Source organism: Pangasianodon hypophthalmus, chromosome 11 (assembly GCF_027358585.1).
Source record: "Pangasianodon hypophthalmus isolate fPanHyp1 chromosome 11, fPanHyp1.pri, whole genome shotgun sequence".
Lineage (NCBI taxonomy): Eukaryota > Metazoa > Chordata > Actinopteri > Siluriformes > Pangasiidae > Pangasianodon > Pangasianodon hypophthalmus.
In genome coordinates this window covers 12,138,669-12,153,481 of record NC_069720.1, presented here as the reverse complement: position 1 = coordinate 12,153,481, position 14,813 = coordinate 12,138,669, and the positions used below count along the sequence as shown (strand labels likewise).

General features: G+C 40.5%; 1 protein-coding gene across 14 annotated transcripts in view; it reads right to left on the bottom strand.

Moving 5' to 3' along the window:
- Window positions 1–14,813, bottom strand: part of LOC113536486 (unconventional myosin-IXb) — a 63,757-nt gene that overhangs the window by 12,849 nt on the left and 36,095 nt on the right. For 10 of the 14 annotated variants that reach the window (XM_053238131.1, XM_053238140.1, XM_053238141.1 and 7 more), the window contains exons 10-27: window positions 14,403–14,537; window positions 14,147–14,268; window positions 13,749–13,890; window positions 12,588–12,783; window positions 12,242–12,317; window positions 11,722–11,814; window positions 10,120–10,233; window positions 8,564–8,603; window positions 8,305–8,421; window positions 7,595–7,675; window positions 6,619–6,729; window positions 6,341–6,460; window positions 5,616–5,765; window positions 5,376–5,530; window positions 4,205–5,293; window positions 3,783–3,846; window positions 3,565–3,696; window positions 1,846–1,949 (exon numbers count right to left, since the gene is read on the bottom strand). In XM_053238131.1, the coding sequence (XP_053094106.1) occupies window positions 1,846–1,949; window positions 3,565–3,696; window positions 3,783–3,846; window positions 4,205–5,293; window positions 5,376–5,530; window positions 5,616–5,765; window positions 6,341–6,460; window positions 6,619–6,729; window positions 7,595–7,675; window positions 8,305–8,421; window positions 8,564–8,603; window positions 10,120–10,233; window positions 11,722–11,814; window positions 12,242–12,317; window positions 12,588–12,783; window positions 13,749–13,890; window positions 14,147–14,268; window positions 14,403–14,537 (3,041 nt within the window). The remainder of the gene's footprint in view (window positions 1–1,845; window positions 1,950–3,564; window positions 3,697–3,782; window positions 3,847–4,204; window positions 5,294–5,375; window positions 5,531–5,615; window positions 5,766–6,340; window positions 6,461–6,618; window positions 6,730–7,594; window positions 7,676–8,304; window positions 8,422–8,563; window positions 8,604–10,119; window positions 10,234–11,721; window positions 11,815–12,241; window positions 12,318–12,587; window positions 12,784–13,748; window positions 13,891–14,146; window positions 14,269–14,402; window positions 14,538–14,813) is intronic. The other 4 variants (XM_034308512.2, XM_053238133.1, XM_053238132.1 and 1 more) reach the window with 4 other exon arrangements.

Here is a 14,813-nt window from a genome sequence, read left to right as displayed (position 1 = left end):
GACCTTGCTAAAGTGAAACAGCCTGTCCAACATTCCTGCTCATCAACACTGTTTCACAAAACAATATGGAAACATACAAGTGCATCTCAATAAATTAGAATGTCGTGGAAAAGTTCATTTATTTCAACTCAAATAGTGAAACTCGTGTATTATATAAATTCAATGCACACAGATTGAAGTAGTTTAAGTCTTTGGTTCTTTTAATTGTGATGATTTTGGCTCACATTTAACAAAAACCCACCAATTCACTATCTCAAAAAAATTAGAATACTTCATAAGACCAATACAAAAAAACATTTTTAGTGAATTGTTGGGCTTCTGGAAAGTATGTTCATTTATATGTACTCAATACTTGGTAGGGGCTCCTTTTGCTTTAATTACTGCCTCAATTCGGCGTGGCATGGAGGTGATCAGTCTGTGGCACTGCTGAGGTGGTATGGAAGCCCAGGTTTCTTTGACAGTGGACTTCAGCTCATCTGCATTTTTTGGTCTCTTGTTTCTCATTTTCCTCTTGACAATACCCCATAGATTCTCTATGGGGTTCAGGTCTGGTGAGTTTGCTGGCCAGTCAAGCACACCAACACCATGGTCATTTAACCAACTTTTGGTGCTTTTGGCAGTGTGGGCAGGTGCCAAATCTTGCTGGAAAATGAAATCAGCATCTTTAAAAAGCTGGTCAGCAGAAGGAAGCATGAAGTGCTCTAAAATTTCTTGGTAAACAGGTGCAGTGACTTCGATTTTCAAAAAAAACACATTGGACCAACACCAGCAGATGACATTGCACCCCAAATCATCACAGACTGTGGAAACTTAACACTGGACTTCAAGCAACTTGGGCTATGAACTTCTCCACCATTCCTCCAGACTCTAGGACCTTGGTTTCCAAATGAAATACAAAACTTGCTCTCATCTGAAAAGAGGACTTTGGACCACTGGGCAACAGTCCAGTTCTTCTTCTCCTTAGCCCAGGTAAGACGCCTCTGACGTTGTCTGTGGTGCAGGAGTGGCTTAACAAGAGGAATATGACAACTGCAGCCAAATTCCTTGACACGTCTGTGTGTGGAGGCTCTTGATGCCTTGACCCCAGCCTCAGTCCATTCCTTGTGAAGTTCACCCAAATTCTTGAATCGATTTTGCCTGACAAGCCTCTCAAGGCTGCAGTTCTCTCGGTTGGTTGTGCATCTTTTTCTTCCACTCAACTTTCTGTTAACATGCTTGGATACAGCACTCTGTGAACAGCCAGCTTCTTTGGCAATGAATGTTTGTGGCTTACCCTCCTTGTGAAGGGTGTCAATGATTGTCTTCTGGACAACTTTCAGATCAGCAGTCTTCCCCATGATTGTGTAGCCTAGTGAACCAAACTGAGAGACCATTTTGAAGGCTCAGGAAACCTTTGCAGGTGTTTTGAGTTGATTAGCTGATTGGCATGTCACCATATTCTAATTTTTTTGAGATAGTGAATTGGTGGTTTTTTTTTTAAATGTGAGCCAAAATCATCACAATTAAAAGAACCAAAGACTTAAACTACTTCAGTCTGTGTGCACTGAATTTATATAATACACAAGTTTCACTATTTGAGTTGAATTACTGAAATAAATGAACTTTTCCATGACATTCTAATTTATTGAGATGCACCTGTAAATGCCTGTTAAATGCCTGTTAAGACACTTTTCAACTGTGTGAAGTACCATAATCTTTGGTACCACCAAACTGGAACAGAAACTGATCAGCCACTGATTTATTGATTGGAAAGTTTTGGTTCCTGCTTAAACGTGATACTACAGGAATTAATTGTACTGTTACATCTATTTCTGTAGAATAACGAGTCTGATTTTCAAGTCGCACCTCTCTGGAGTGTGAGGATGGGCGTGGGGGCCATCGTCCTGCGGTGACCTTTTCATGCTGCTCGCTCTTCCTCCATGTGGACTCTCCACAACATGAGGCAGGGGCTGTAAAGGGATACAGAAAAAATCTCAAACACTTATAGCACTGTTTCTTGAGATGCGATGTGACAAATCCTACAATCAAAGGCACAATGCATTTACAATTTGGAAAAGCAGTTAGCACCTCCACCCTGATTAGAAACTGCCTTTATTCCACAGACTGCACACCTAAAAGAACATTAGTTTAATAATGTTAGGATGACAATTAGAACATTGTCTAGATTTGCATTTTTAAGACAGAAACGAAGCCTTGTCTCATGCTGTAAAAGAATTTGAGGGTAAAACCTCAGTGTATGCACCAAGACTGGGCTTAAGTTTTTGTCCACACCCACCACTTTTTAGACACCGTGACAATGTAACTATTATAGTAACTGCTCAGAGAAGGAATTATTCTCAAGATATTTGTCACATTAATATAAACAGATGTCAGCCACTTGTTAAAAGAGCTTTATGTTAATAAAGTGACATCAAACTAGATATCAGTGGTATGCAAAATTATTCTTTTAATATGCACATCACATATTCTTGACAGTTATTCTTTATTAAGTAGAAAAAAGAATATTAAATAGGTTAGATTGTAATTGTCAGGATCATAATAACATTTCTGAGTGTCATCCTGTTTAAGGGTTTTTATATGGGCTTAGGGCTCTGATAATCAAAATGGCTGCTTATAGATTTCAGTATGATGATCAGTGAATAACTAATAAAGCTCAAGATTAAATCACACATATGATTAACGAAAAACCACAAAACATCAAAAGCTCACCTGGCAACCAATTAGCAACCTGCATCTTTTTTGGGATAACTATAAATTGGACAAATTCCTGATAAAGGCAGCATGTTTCCTCAAACACAGTAAGACTTGAGCTCCATTTTGCTCTGCTACAGCAGGTAGGGGTTGCATGACTAATCCTTTTTATGAGTTGAATATAATTTTTTTTTTTTTTTTTTTTAACTAGGCAAAATCTAGTAAAAAGAAGTAAAATTCACTGGACAGACAAGCCAATTCACTGAAGGTGACACAGGACACGGGACGTAAAAGATTTGCATTTGCTTCTCGTCAGTGAACTTCGTTCCTGTGAGCCAATAGAAACAAAGTGAACAAGACTGTGGTCTGTTCGATCACTTAAAAAATGAGGAGCTGCTTATTATTATTATTAAGTAGTGCTTATACTTCACTGTTTTTTTTTTTTTTTTACTGTTGCTAGTAGAAAAAAAAATGAGCCATCTCGCCCAGAGATGTACACTAAGATTTTTTCGCATTCAGGAGCAGGCAGGAGTGGGAATAAAAACGCGCACACACCTTCAAGAAAGGGGTGTGAAAGTGATAACATTGCACTAAAACAAAAGAAAATAAAAACAGAGCTTTTCCAAGTACAGCCATACAGAATGTGCAGTTGACTGTAGATTAACTTCAAGAATGAAATACTTCCAGACAAGCAGCCTGAATGTAGTTAGTGAATCGGTTAGATGACTAGTCTATGAAACCCCTAACAGCAGGCATGCTTTGATTTCTCATTGAATAGAAAAGCACAGACGGCAGGCCGTGTAACTGATTCACAGAGCTCTCATCCACTCTCCCCAAGCAGCTTCCGAATGACTCGGAGTAAAGATACGTGACCTGTACAGGGATTGTGTGAGAGAACGTCCAGAACTCCACATCCTCCATTTCTGCACTTTTAACGTTCAAGCAGTTACGTACAAAGTCTAGTCGATGTCTGCGTCTGGGACACTTCCGACAACGCACGTTGCCCTGAGTGAGCCAGAAAGCTTGGTTTAATCTGAGCAGGTGATGTTTCTCAGATGGGAAAAAAAAGGAAGCACTTGTGAGCACTCTACCTGCAAAACTGTTGAGACTTCCGAGGTCTTAAACTCTGACACATCATCTAATGACCGGGAGGTCCTGCAAAACACAGACGAAAAATAAAAAATTCCATTTCTAAGTTTGCGTTTTGCTGTGAGGCTAAAGTAGCTAACAGGTAATGAATGATTATATCCTCTAGTTCCTCAGCATAATCATTTGAGCTAAGATTTAAGTTAAGATTTGTCACTTTACAAGCATCATACCTAACTTGCATAGAATTGAGAAACTCTCAATTCAATGTTGCTTAAATTGTGGTGCCGTGTCATGGATGTATGTCGCTTTGTTAGCATGAACATAAGGTAAATCACTACACTACACACCACACATTTTACTTTTGGTTGAACTGTTCCTTTAAGACGAAGCATAGAAAAACAGTGCACTGTGTAATAAGCCATACTTTAACATGTGAGTCCTCTTATCCTCCTGGCGTCCGGGCTCTTTCAACGTGATCTCAGGCTGGGTGTTGCTCTTTCCATGACTTGGCACGTCCTTGGTCCTTGGAGTCTGTTTGGGCTCGTCAGACGCTGGCACCTCCAGGGGTAAAGTCGAGGGCCTGATTGGACTGGTCACAGCTCCTTTCTTTACCTTCTCTTCTTCATCTTCAGCCTCTTTCTTAGGCTTCTCGCGCTTCTGGGATATGAAGGTGTAGTGGTCGAGTTCTTTGCAGCTCTGATCTTTGCCTGCTGCAGCTGCACGCACGCTCTCCCTCTGGCTGTGTTCTAAACCACGCTGCCTCCTCAGCTCCCTCTTTTCCTGACTCCGGGAGGCAGGAAGTTTCCCCATTGGTGGAGCTCTGGACTGGCCTGGATCAGCATGAATGGTGTTGGTCGTGTGGCTGCCAGTTTGAGGGCTTTTTACATCTTCTTCTGCAGAAACACTGGGGGAAGTTTTAGGGAGGGCAGTAACAGTAGTTGTAGGGTCAGCAATGGCTGTATTCTGACTACTTTTTCCTGGTAATGCAATATTAGAGTTTTTGTTAGCTTCTTGGACAGCTCCCATGTCTTCAATGCGCTTCTCTAAAACAACCAAACTCTTATCGTGCTCATGTGTTACTTGAATAGCTGGGAGCTCTGCTTCATGCTGAGGACCAGCCTCAGTCTGCTGGCTTTCCTTTTCCTTAGAGTTCTGCATCAAATCACTGCCATCATTCTGTCTTCTCATGTCTATGACTGCCTGATTATTAAGTTGCTTATCTGGCGCTTCCTTCTTTGCTTTCTGTTCGGAGAGCTTTGTTGCCACCTCCTCTGCCTCCTTCTCTCTTCTAGCTGCCTCTTCGGCATCTCTTTGTCTCTTTGCTTCCTCTTGTGCCCTCCTGGCAGCCTCAGCTGCCTCTCTCTCTTGTCTGGCTGCCTTCTCGGCCTCTTGTGCTTTTCGGGCCACCTCTGCTGCCTCCTGGGCTTGCCTGGCTGCCTCTTCCTCCTCCTCCTTCCTCCGTCGAGCTTCTTCCTCTTCTCTCTTCCTCTTCTCTTCCTTAAGAGAATTGTACCTAAGAAAACACACTCAGGTAAACTAAAAAGGACATAACTATCCCTAAGTGCTTACAATGTAAACTTTATCTATCATATCACCTTCTTCGAGCGGACTGTCCTCGGACCAGAGCCTGGATTTTGGTTACAGAGGCTCGCCGGCTCTGGTATTCGGCTCTCTGTTTGAATCCTCGCCATGCTGCCTGAATCAGAGCTGCTGCTCGACATTGTCTCTCGCGGTAGTCACGCCATGAGCGCTACACCCAAATACACACACTTAAACACAGATACACACTTTTCATGTTGCAATATACAGTATATGCATTGCTGAGGTGAATTTACCTGAAGAAAGATGGCTGCCTGTCTCATCTGAAGGAACTCCCTCCTCTGCATTTTAGCTCGGAACCAGCGCTGCAGGAAAACGATTTTGCGCATGACATCTTTGTGGAGAGTGTCCAGAAGTTTTTGCCTTTCCAACTCTTTGAGATACACCTAGAAAATCAGAGAAGCAGAAGCTCACAAAAAAGTGCAGTAAGGGTTGGTAATGTAACAAAATGATCACAGCTATGATACATGATATGCATCGCAGTATATACGTTTGCTCACGAATTCCCAGTAATTCAGTAGTGCTGCAATAAAAAACCTGTTTGATACTAAAAACAATTTTAAAGATCAAGTAAAAAATAAATAAATAAAAACATCTGAAACATCTGATCAGCTGCTTCCAATCAGTTTGAAATTATTTAAAAAACCCTTAAAAAAAAAAACCAAAGGTAATAAACACAATATTCATGATATCTCAAAACTTTAGTGACATAATATTACATTATTGATATTATATCTTCATATCGCCCAGTTCTACAGTGCAGGACCACACAGTGTAAGCAAAGTGGTTATTGGGACAATATTACTTTTTTGCCATAAAGTGGGATCTTTTTCAAACCTTATGATCCAGTATTATTAATGAACAGAAAGTCTTGAGTCAAAGGTTTCCTGGTGAACTTTGTCTCGCACGCTTTGTCTCGTTTCTGAACAGCCTGATGATAGAGGACAGACAGGAAGCTAACCTTAGTTTTGCCGATTTGGTACGTCTTGGGGTCGAGGTCAATATTCTTCAGCAGAGTCAAGATTTCTTTTGGAGAAGATGCATCTTTTGGCAGCAACACACGAAACTGCTCAATGAACTCCTGTGGCAGGAACACTTTGTTTACTAGAAGTATATGCTGTATAATACAGTCTATATACACTCACACAAGTTTCTGTAAATGCAAATATCAATGTTTACAAAAAAAAATTACATCATATTAAAAAGCATTAAAATGGCATGGAGTATGTTACAGTCTACCTGGAAGGTGTATTTGGCGCCGTATCCTGACCTCCTGATGCGCACTGTCTCCAGCATGCCTGTATAACGTAGCTGCTGCAGGATCAGTGCCTCATCAAAACACATCTCCTTCTGCTCACACAACCGTTAATACATTATTAGAATTTCTTTCAGGCAAAAACCAGGATGAGACACATATTTAGCATGGCAAAGTTATAATTTTTAAAAATCACTAGTTATTACTTATAGTTATGTCTGGTGTATGTTTTCCTGGTACATTTATTGCTTTTGAGCTGACTTGGCATCAACAGGAGGAGTTTCCTGACACTTCCTGTTTGCTGGCACACCATCTCGATTTGACTCTACATGCCATGCAATTTGGGTTTGTAGATATGAGCTGCTAAACTGAGCTAAAGGGCAGAGCTGTAGTGCTGCAGAAATGCCATGTGTTTTGGAGATTTGAATAAACATAAAGAGAAAATAAATGCTGGCTGCGACACAAGAATGTTATTTATATAATTAACTGAATCATTTATTTACAGACAGAATTTACAGAATTTCTGCTCACACTCAGCAGAGGTTTGTTCATGTTTTTCCATCTCTGTATTTGTGACCAATAAATAAAAGAGTTTTATAAGGATGTCTTCAGCCCTGCATGTGCCATTTGCTTTTTTACTTTACTTAATCATGCGCAGTGTGAAATTGAACCAAACCAAACAGCATCCTAGAAGTATCATTCTGACTCGGTGTGAAAGTGCACTTATGTTGCCTCACTGGAGTCAGGGTTGTAGTAATATAATGCCAGTTTTACAAAATAAATTTAAAAGTATTAATATTAGCTTCTATTAGTATTACCAGATATGCACACTGAGAGCTCAATCAGCAGAACAAGCCAGCATTTCCAAATAAGTACAGCTTAGAGTGTTTATCTAGGTATCTACCTATCTCCACAATAAGCTTCGTGTGAGAGTGTGTCTAAGAATGAAGGATGCAGCACCTTTTCAGCATTTGAGCGCAGACAGCGGATGAAGAAGGGTTCGGCCTTCGCCAGAGTTTCCAGCAGCTTACTGAGAGAAGTCTACCGGAGAAAACATAAGCCTTATTGCTCAATTCTGTTTTTGGTCCCTCAGTTGGGCATCCTTTTTTCAGCATTGTTACATAAAACACATAAAGATTGACCTAAAGTTCAGCTTAAATTCATACACACAGCATCGTTTTTTTGTCAGAACTGTTAATAATAAATGGAAGAGATTCAAGAATGTAGAGGCTAGCTTGTTTTGTCTTGCTAGCTTCTATATGTGGTGACCTGACAAAATCTTTCACATGGTCGAATTATGACATTTTTGACTTTATAGTTTGGAAAACTGAAATATTTTAAACATTTTAAAGACTCCCAACAGTGAAAAAGAAGAGAAATTTGCATTTAAAGATTTCATTCCAATTTCGATGATCTCTGTTCACTGTAACATCGTGGGGAAATAATCGCTTTCACTCACTTCTGCTTTGTTGGTGCAATTTAAAATTTCCGTACAGAGTAAGTGCATGCTCTTCTCTGTTTTTAAGATGGCACAGGAGCGTGGAAGACATTATTGAATTTGGGTATGAGCCAATGGACTTTGGCAGACCGCCACACATATACACCGTTACCATGTATGCTGTTGTATTTGTTGCTGTATGCTGGTGCATGTCAGATGGGAGGAGCTGTACCTGGAACTGAGCACTGATACTCGGGGGCCGCTTCTTCTTGTGCAGGTGAAGCAGAGACTTGGTGGTGCGGTCATGAAGGCCAACTATGAACTTCAGTGAGCGTGAGTCCAGCATATTCTGTACAACATGCGCATGGTCAGACGCAGAGCAATGGACACAACAACAACAATGCCGCCAAAACTTTCACACAAATCGATTCACCCTCAACAGAAACAGAACTGTATGAATGTAAAAAAGACGAGGAGCGATGCGAGTTTACCTTCGGAATCAGCTGCTTGTGCTTGGTGTTCTTGTTCTTCCTGTAAAGGAGGAATAGCGAAGTTGAGCGTGTGGTGGGACGGGGCTGAGGGGGTTAGTACGTTGTTATTGTGAGTCATGCACTGGTGAGGGGGATTAAAGGAGGCATTTAATGCAGAGTGAAAGAGAAGAGGAGAATGATAAAGGAATGAGAAGAGAAAATGTCGGCTCATCTCCTTTCTCTTGAAGACAAATGTGGTAATATTTTGCTGCCTCATTTTTAAAAAAATGCTTGCCTGTAATGAATGAGGATTCGTGTTGCTGTGACTCCACTATTTCAACTATTAGGGGTTTAACAACTCACTATTAATGTGTATTTTTGGGCCACAGTTTGGTTGCTATCTGAGTTACTTAAAACTTTTTGACATAAATAATAAAATGACACTAGAATACAGAGTGAAGTTATTCACTACAGTGAGGGGAAATTCAGTGAGGTCTTGCATGGCCTTGAATAATCACTTGACTTGAATCCCATTAAAAAATTATGGAGGATTTTGAAACTGAGTCCATCAGAGGGACTCTCATAGCCTTGGAGAATTTAAAATGATTTGTCAAGAGGAAAGGGCCAACACTGAACCACAATGCTGCAAAAAAAAGGTAAATACTCCTTGTAATTGCCAACAATGGCTTTGTAACAAAGTACTAATATTAATTTGTGGCGTCAGAATCCCTTTTTCTATATCAATTTCAATTTTTAAACGTATTTTTATGCTTATGAATAAATACTTTTTTGTTCATATTTATAAGTAGAAAATCAAAAGACTTTATGCATGTAAATTTGAAGTGGATATATGCACTGGAAGTATATTAAATAACAAAAACAGAAGTGTCCAAAAACTTATTTCCCCTCACTGTATCTGTGTATGTTTGATAACCACTGAGAAATTAACCAAAACCTGCTCAAAACTCACCCACCAACATGTGGGTCAAATGTTCATGGACATAAAGCTTAATGGTTCCAATAAAAAGCCAAAATAATACTGTACACATTTAAATTACACTAATGAAATAACTCTGTTCTGAGAGGTGTCCATGGAATTTATTTTACAGTTATATGAGTTAAAAAAAAAAAAAAAAAAAAAAGTTCAAGAACCCCTGCTTTAGACAATAATAGGTTTAGCTAGATTTAGCTAGATCATGCAGCAGGTCAGCAACTGAGCCTAGCATTTATGTCACATTTCTAAAAGAGGGAGGGGGATGTATTTGTAAGTTAGAACATAAACAAGCACAGCAGGCAAAAACAGTTCAGGAGAGCCTAATGAAGCTTAGCTCAAGGCTCGTAAACACTGCATTCTTTTACCTGGAGCAGCCAGGCACAAATTAGTGCTGAACATGTTAGGAAGGTCTATTAAAGCAGCACGAGTTCAGGAGCGTTCACTATAAATCTGACTTTTACAAGTGAAGTCAACTCTACGCTTAGCCAAGAAAAGAATGTCATTTGCTACAAGGTATGACGCTGGGGACAGCAGGCTGGGGGTCAGGGGTCAACAGTTACGGTTTCTCTCTGGAACGACTCACTGAAGAAGGTGGCGTGGGAAGCGCAGGCGACCCCAGGACTGAAGCAGCTTACGTGGGTCTTCGCCATCCAACTGCAAGTCCTTAATGGAGCTGATAATTTGGGCGTGCATATCGCTGATTCACATTTAGAGAGGGGAAGATGTAGACGGAATGAGGTAGGATGTGGTAAAAAGGACAGAAACCCAACAGTTAATTATGCACCTCTGGAAAGGAAAGGTTCCTCCACCAAAGACACCAAAGGGCACACAGTCTACATATTACATCTCACACACTCTCTCACACAAACACACAGCATGGTAGCAGATGGAGTACCACAGGCAGCTTGAACTCTAATCATAACCACGACGGTGCCATGAGGGCTCGCCATCGTGTCCTGCTTGCCTGTGATTCTCATCTGCAACCACAATGCCAAACCCAGGGCTCTTAAACAGGAGCATGGTAGTGCTGTTACAAAACCATGCCATTGTGAGTGCAGAGGAAAAACAGTGACGTGAGGAAGTCCATGCAGGTGCAACTCTCATGATACTGGTGTTAACTGGTGCTGATTGATTGCCTCCGTGTGGTCCATGCACTTATAAAACCTACCACACAGCTCAGGAGGTCAAACAGGATGTGCTGGCAGAAGAGGCTATGGGACATCACGTTGATAAATCACTAGCCTGATTTTTATTCACTAATATTGGCTTGACTAATGAAATAAAAGAGACCTGTCTTATAATTCAGAGCTTTTAACTCATTCCTATCTCACATCTGAATTAAGACTAAGACTAAAAACGTGCATTGCGATATACATCATGAATTCAGTTTACTAATCGACAAACTACATCGGGATACTGGCATGCTCATTAACAGAGCATGCATTAACTTCAAGAAAGAGAGGAAAAAAAGAGAGGCGGGTGAGGGAATGACTCTTTATAGCTGCTGTAACATAAGTGAGAACAGGTTGTTTAAGAGGTATAAAAGGAATAAGACACTCAAAGGCATGCTGTAGAAAAATAATCAACTTTGGGGTGGTAACAGTACCTCTGCTTCGTTATACCACTCTGTCATTGCTCATTTTCCTACAACAGCATGACCACTGTGTTCCTATGCTCTTCTGCCTATTTTGTCACCAAAGCAAGCAGAAAACTTGTAGTTTTGTCAAAAAAAAAAAACTTATTCTTAAAATGCCTGCACTTGTTCACTGTCATTCCAATTAACAGCAGCATTGTGATCTCTTATAGATACAAAACCACACAGCAGCTTTAAGTTTACACATGAATGCGTTTTACTCTTATATGTAGCTGTGCACTCAGAGGCTTGTGCTCTGACATGGTGGAGAATTTCTCTGGCCCTGAGCTCTAGCGGTCTGTACACATCATCAATAACAACGAAAAGAGCAAACCTTATTCGGGCAAAGTATTTAGCATTATTATTCATTCGACAGAATATATTTGGTGCATCTGTAGTAAAGATAGATTAAGCTTCACTGAAATCCTGAGTGAGATTAACACAAATAGCTCACTTTCTACAGCATGAGCTCATAACCTCCATGTCCCAGCCCTGCCCACTGCAACCAGCTCCTCCTGCCAGACCCCCAGCTGTGCTCTCTCCTCCACTTACTTTTTACTCTCATAACTAGCAAAGATGTCCTCAAAAGCCTCTAGGGGGCGCTCCTCTGAGAGATCAAAGGAGAAATCGAGCATAGAGGCTCGGCTGTAAAGGAGAAACAGCACACAGGCAATCACTTATCACAGAATGGACTCAGAGAGGCTGATCTGTGAACAACTTTTTCTTCTCACCCACAGAATGAAGAAAAAAAAAAAAAGAGTCATAGATGGGGAAACACCAGGAAAAGCACAAAGGTATGTTGAAGGCAATAAACAATACATAGAATCTTAACATCATCGGTTTGCCATCGCAAATTAAAATGTAAAGTATGTGTGAGTGGGGGAAAAAAACGTGTGGTACGAACGGGTAGACTTGTGAGAACCTGCCTGTAGTGCGCCTCCGGGAGGTGAGACAAGTCACATGACCACCACACACAAAGGCAAAGGACAGGAAGAGATCAAGTTCCTCACTGCACTTCCTGCTTTCTCTTTCTCTCCCCTATAGCCACAGATAATCTTAGTCTAAGCCTTACCGATACATCCTCTCGATGGGCGTGTTGGACCTCTGCAGCTCTCCCAGTGGAACTCTTGAAACGGGTCTAACCACACCTGCATGGAAACACACGCAGACACACACAAATTTATACCACATGCACAGAAACATTTGATTTCTGTTGAAACAAATTCAAGACTTGCTGAATTCCTGACTCAAACAATACCTCCTTCTGTTTATTTTGTTCTCAGTCTGTGCGTTTAATCGCCTCAAATCCAGACGTGCGTCACACACCACACTCTTTCACGTGCAGGCTAAAAATAAACCTCAGATTTTTCGCACTAATCTGCTTCTGATCTTAAAAAGCTAAACTCTACAGGACGTACCAGACGTTTTGGCAGCCCATCGGCGTCCGGCTTCGTTGAAGGCAGCAAGGGCACGGATGGCAGCACGGAGGATGCCCCAGCGGAACATGGCCACTGGGTCCATCCCGATCAGCTGGCGCACGTAGGCCCGATCGCTGCTGCGCAACAGGGCCACGATGTCCGGCCGCATGTGGTCTGTGTTCTTCTCCCGGAAATCCTGCCAAGATTCAAACGTACGAGTTGGTGCAACAAGTAGATGAGCACAACAGCTGGAAAATATTGACTACTTTATCCAAGAAATAAAATACATAGGGGCCTGGTGTTGAAAGAAAATAATAAGTTACTGTTACCACCTGAAGTTGATTACTTCTCTATAACAGCATGACTCAAAGTATTTTATTCCTCTTATACCAAGAAATTTTGCCAACAATTACAATTATTAATTTATTTATAATGAATGGCATGTCATAATTTTTATCCATTCATAGTTACACTGAATGTTGTGGGATGTCAGCTGAAAAGTTACCACTTATCGTTCCCTTACCAGCCTCTCTTTTTTTCTCTCTCTTGAAGTTAACAAGAAAAAAAAAAAAAAAAAAAAAGCAGCTTGTCATGTTACAGAGAATCCGCAAAGTGTAAACTCCTTCCATAAATGGTACACCAGTATCTCCTTATAGAAAACTTCATCATATCAGCGATTACATACATATTTAATCCGTTTATATGGTGCATCTACTGTACAAGTTCCTGTGAATGAGCTGTTACTATAGAAAAGATAACAGATAACCTATTAGAATGAGCTCATTAATATAAACCTGTGATTTGCCGCTGCACTACTGTCAGAACTGCTGTTATAGAAAAATAATGAACACCTTCAGACCAATCAGAATCCAGAATTCAACAGCTCTGTAGTGGAACTTTTTTTTATTACCAACATTATTATTATTATTATTACATTTGTTATACTGTATGCACGCATGTTCCATCAAAACAACTAAATTCTATGGTATTGAATCACTAATATATATATATATATATATATATATATATATATATATATATATATATATATATATATATATATATATATTGTCTAAGAAGGAAAGATGTTCACAATTACAGAAACACTGAATGGCATACAAGTGCCAGACATTTTGAAGGCTATATAGTTGTGGATGTTACCTTGATCTGGTACTTGACCTTCCCAGCAAAATGGCGGATGACGAAGGCTGGCTCCATCACAGGCGTGGCCACAAAGTAGTGGTTTCTCTCATGCTGTTGCTTAAATTTGGCCAGCAAGGTTATATCTGTGGCATGGGGAAAACTGCAGAGACAAAAAATAGACATACAAATGAGAAATGCATAGAAAAAATATTTGCTTCTAAAGTAAGAAGCATGCAACATGGCTTGTATGTACAGTTTATAGCACAGAGTGCATGTTAATAACAGGGATGAACAAACTAGTAGCCCAGGCACCTGGGACAAGATTTCGTGTCCAGGCTATTATTTTTTTATCTATTCGTATTTGTTCACCCCTGAACAAGCAAGACAGAGACGGTGGTTTAATGTTCCAGTCTTACTTGCTCTCCTCATCCAGTAAATAGAGGAGACCGGTAGGCTTCTTGCTGATGAGGTGAATGCAGCCCACATTATCAGTGTAGTCAATGTTGTGCCACGTGATACCCTCAGCCTGATACTCCTCCTGCACATGCAAAACGCCACACAAATACGAATATACCAGACTTGTCATACAAGGAACAGAGCTCAACTACAAGCAATGCAGAAAACCAAAACCACACCCAAGTGTTGGTGTTAATGGACAACGTGTGGTCTGACCTGCTCCAGCGTGAAGATGTGCTGGTTAAAGTAATACTGCAGCTGTTCATTAGCGTAGTTGATGCAGAACTGCTCAAAGCTGTTGGTCTCAAAGTCTTCAAAGCCAAATATGTCCAGAACGCCTATGGACAAACACTGCGAGCGGAAAATAGATATAAGTGAATAGGTTCAAATGTATGAGCAAGAATTCGCCAGCATACTGAAGTCCTCTGACTGCAAGAAATATCAATGTACACTGAGAAATTCTGAATAATTATTAGTGCTGATTTGATATTTTAATTACAATAACACTCAAAATTACCCTTCTATCTCAGTATTATTATTATTAGTAATAGTACTACTTTTATTTTTAGTTGAACCATTTTTTTTCAGTCATTTTTCCAACTTTCCAACCGTGGGGCAAATCACGTC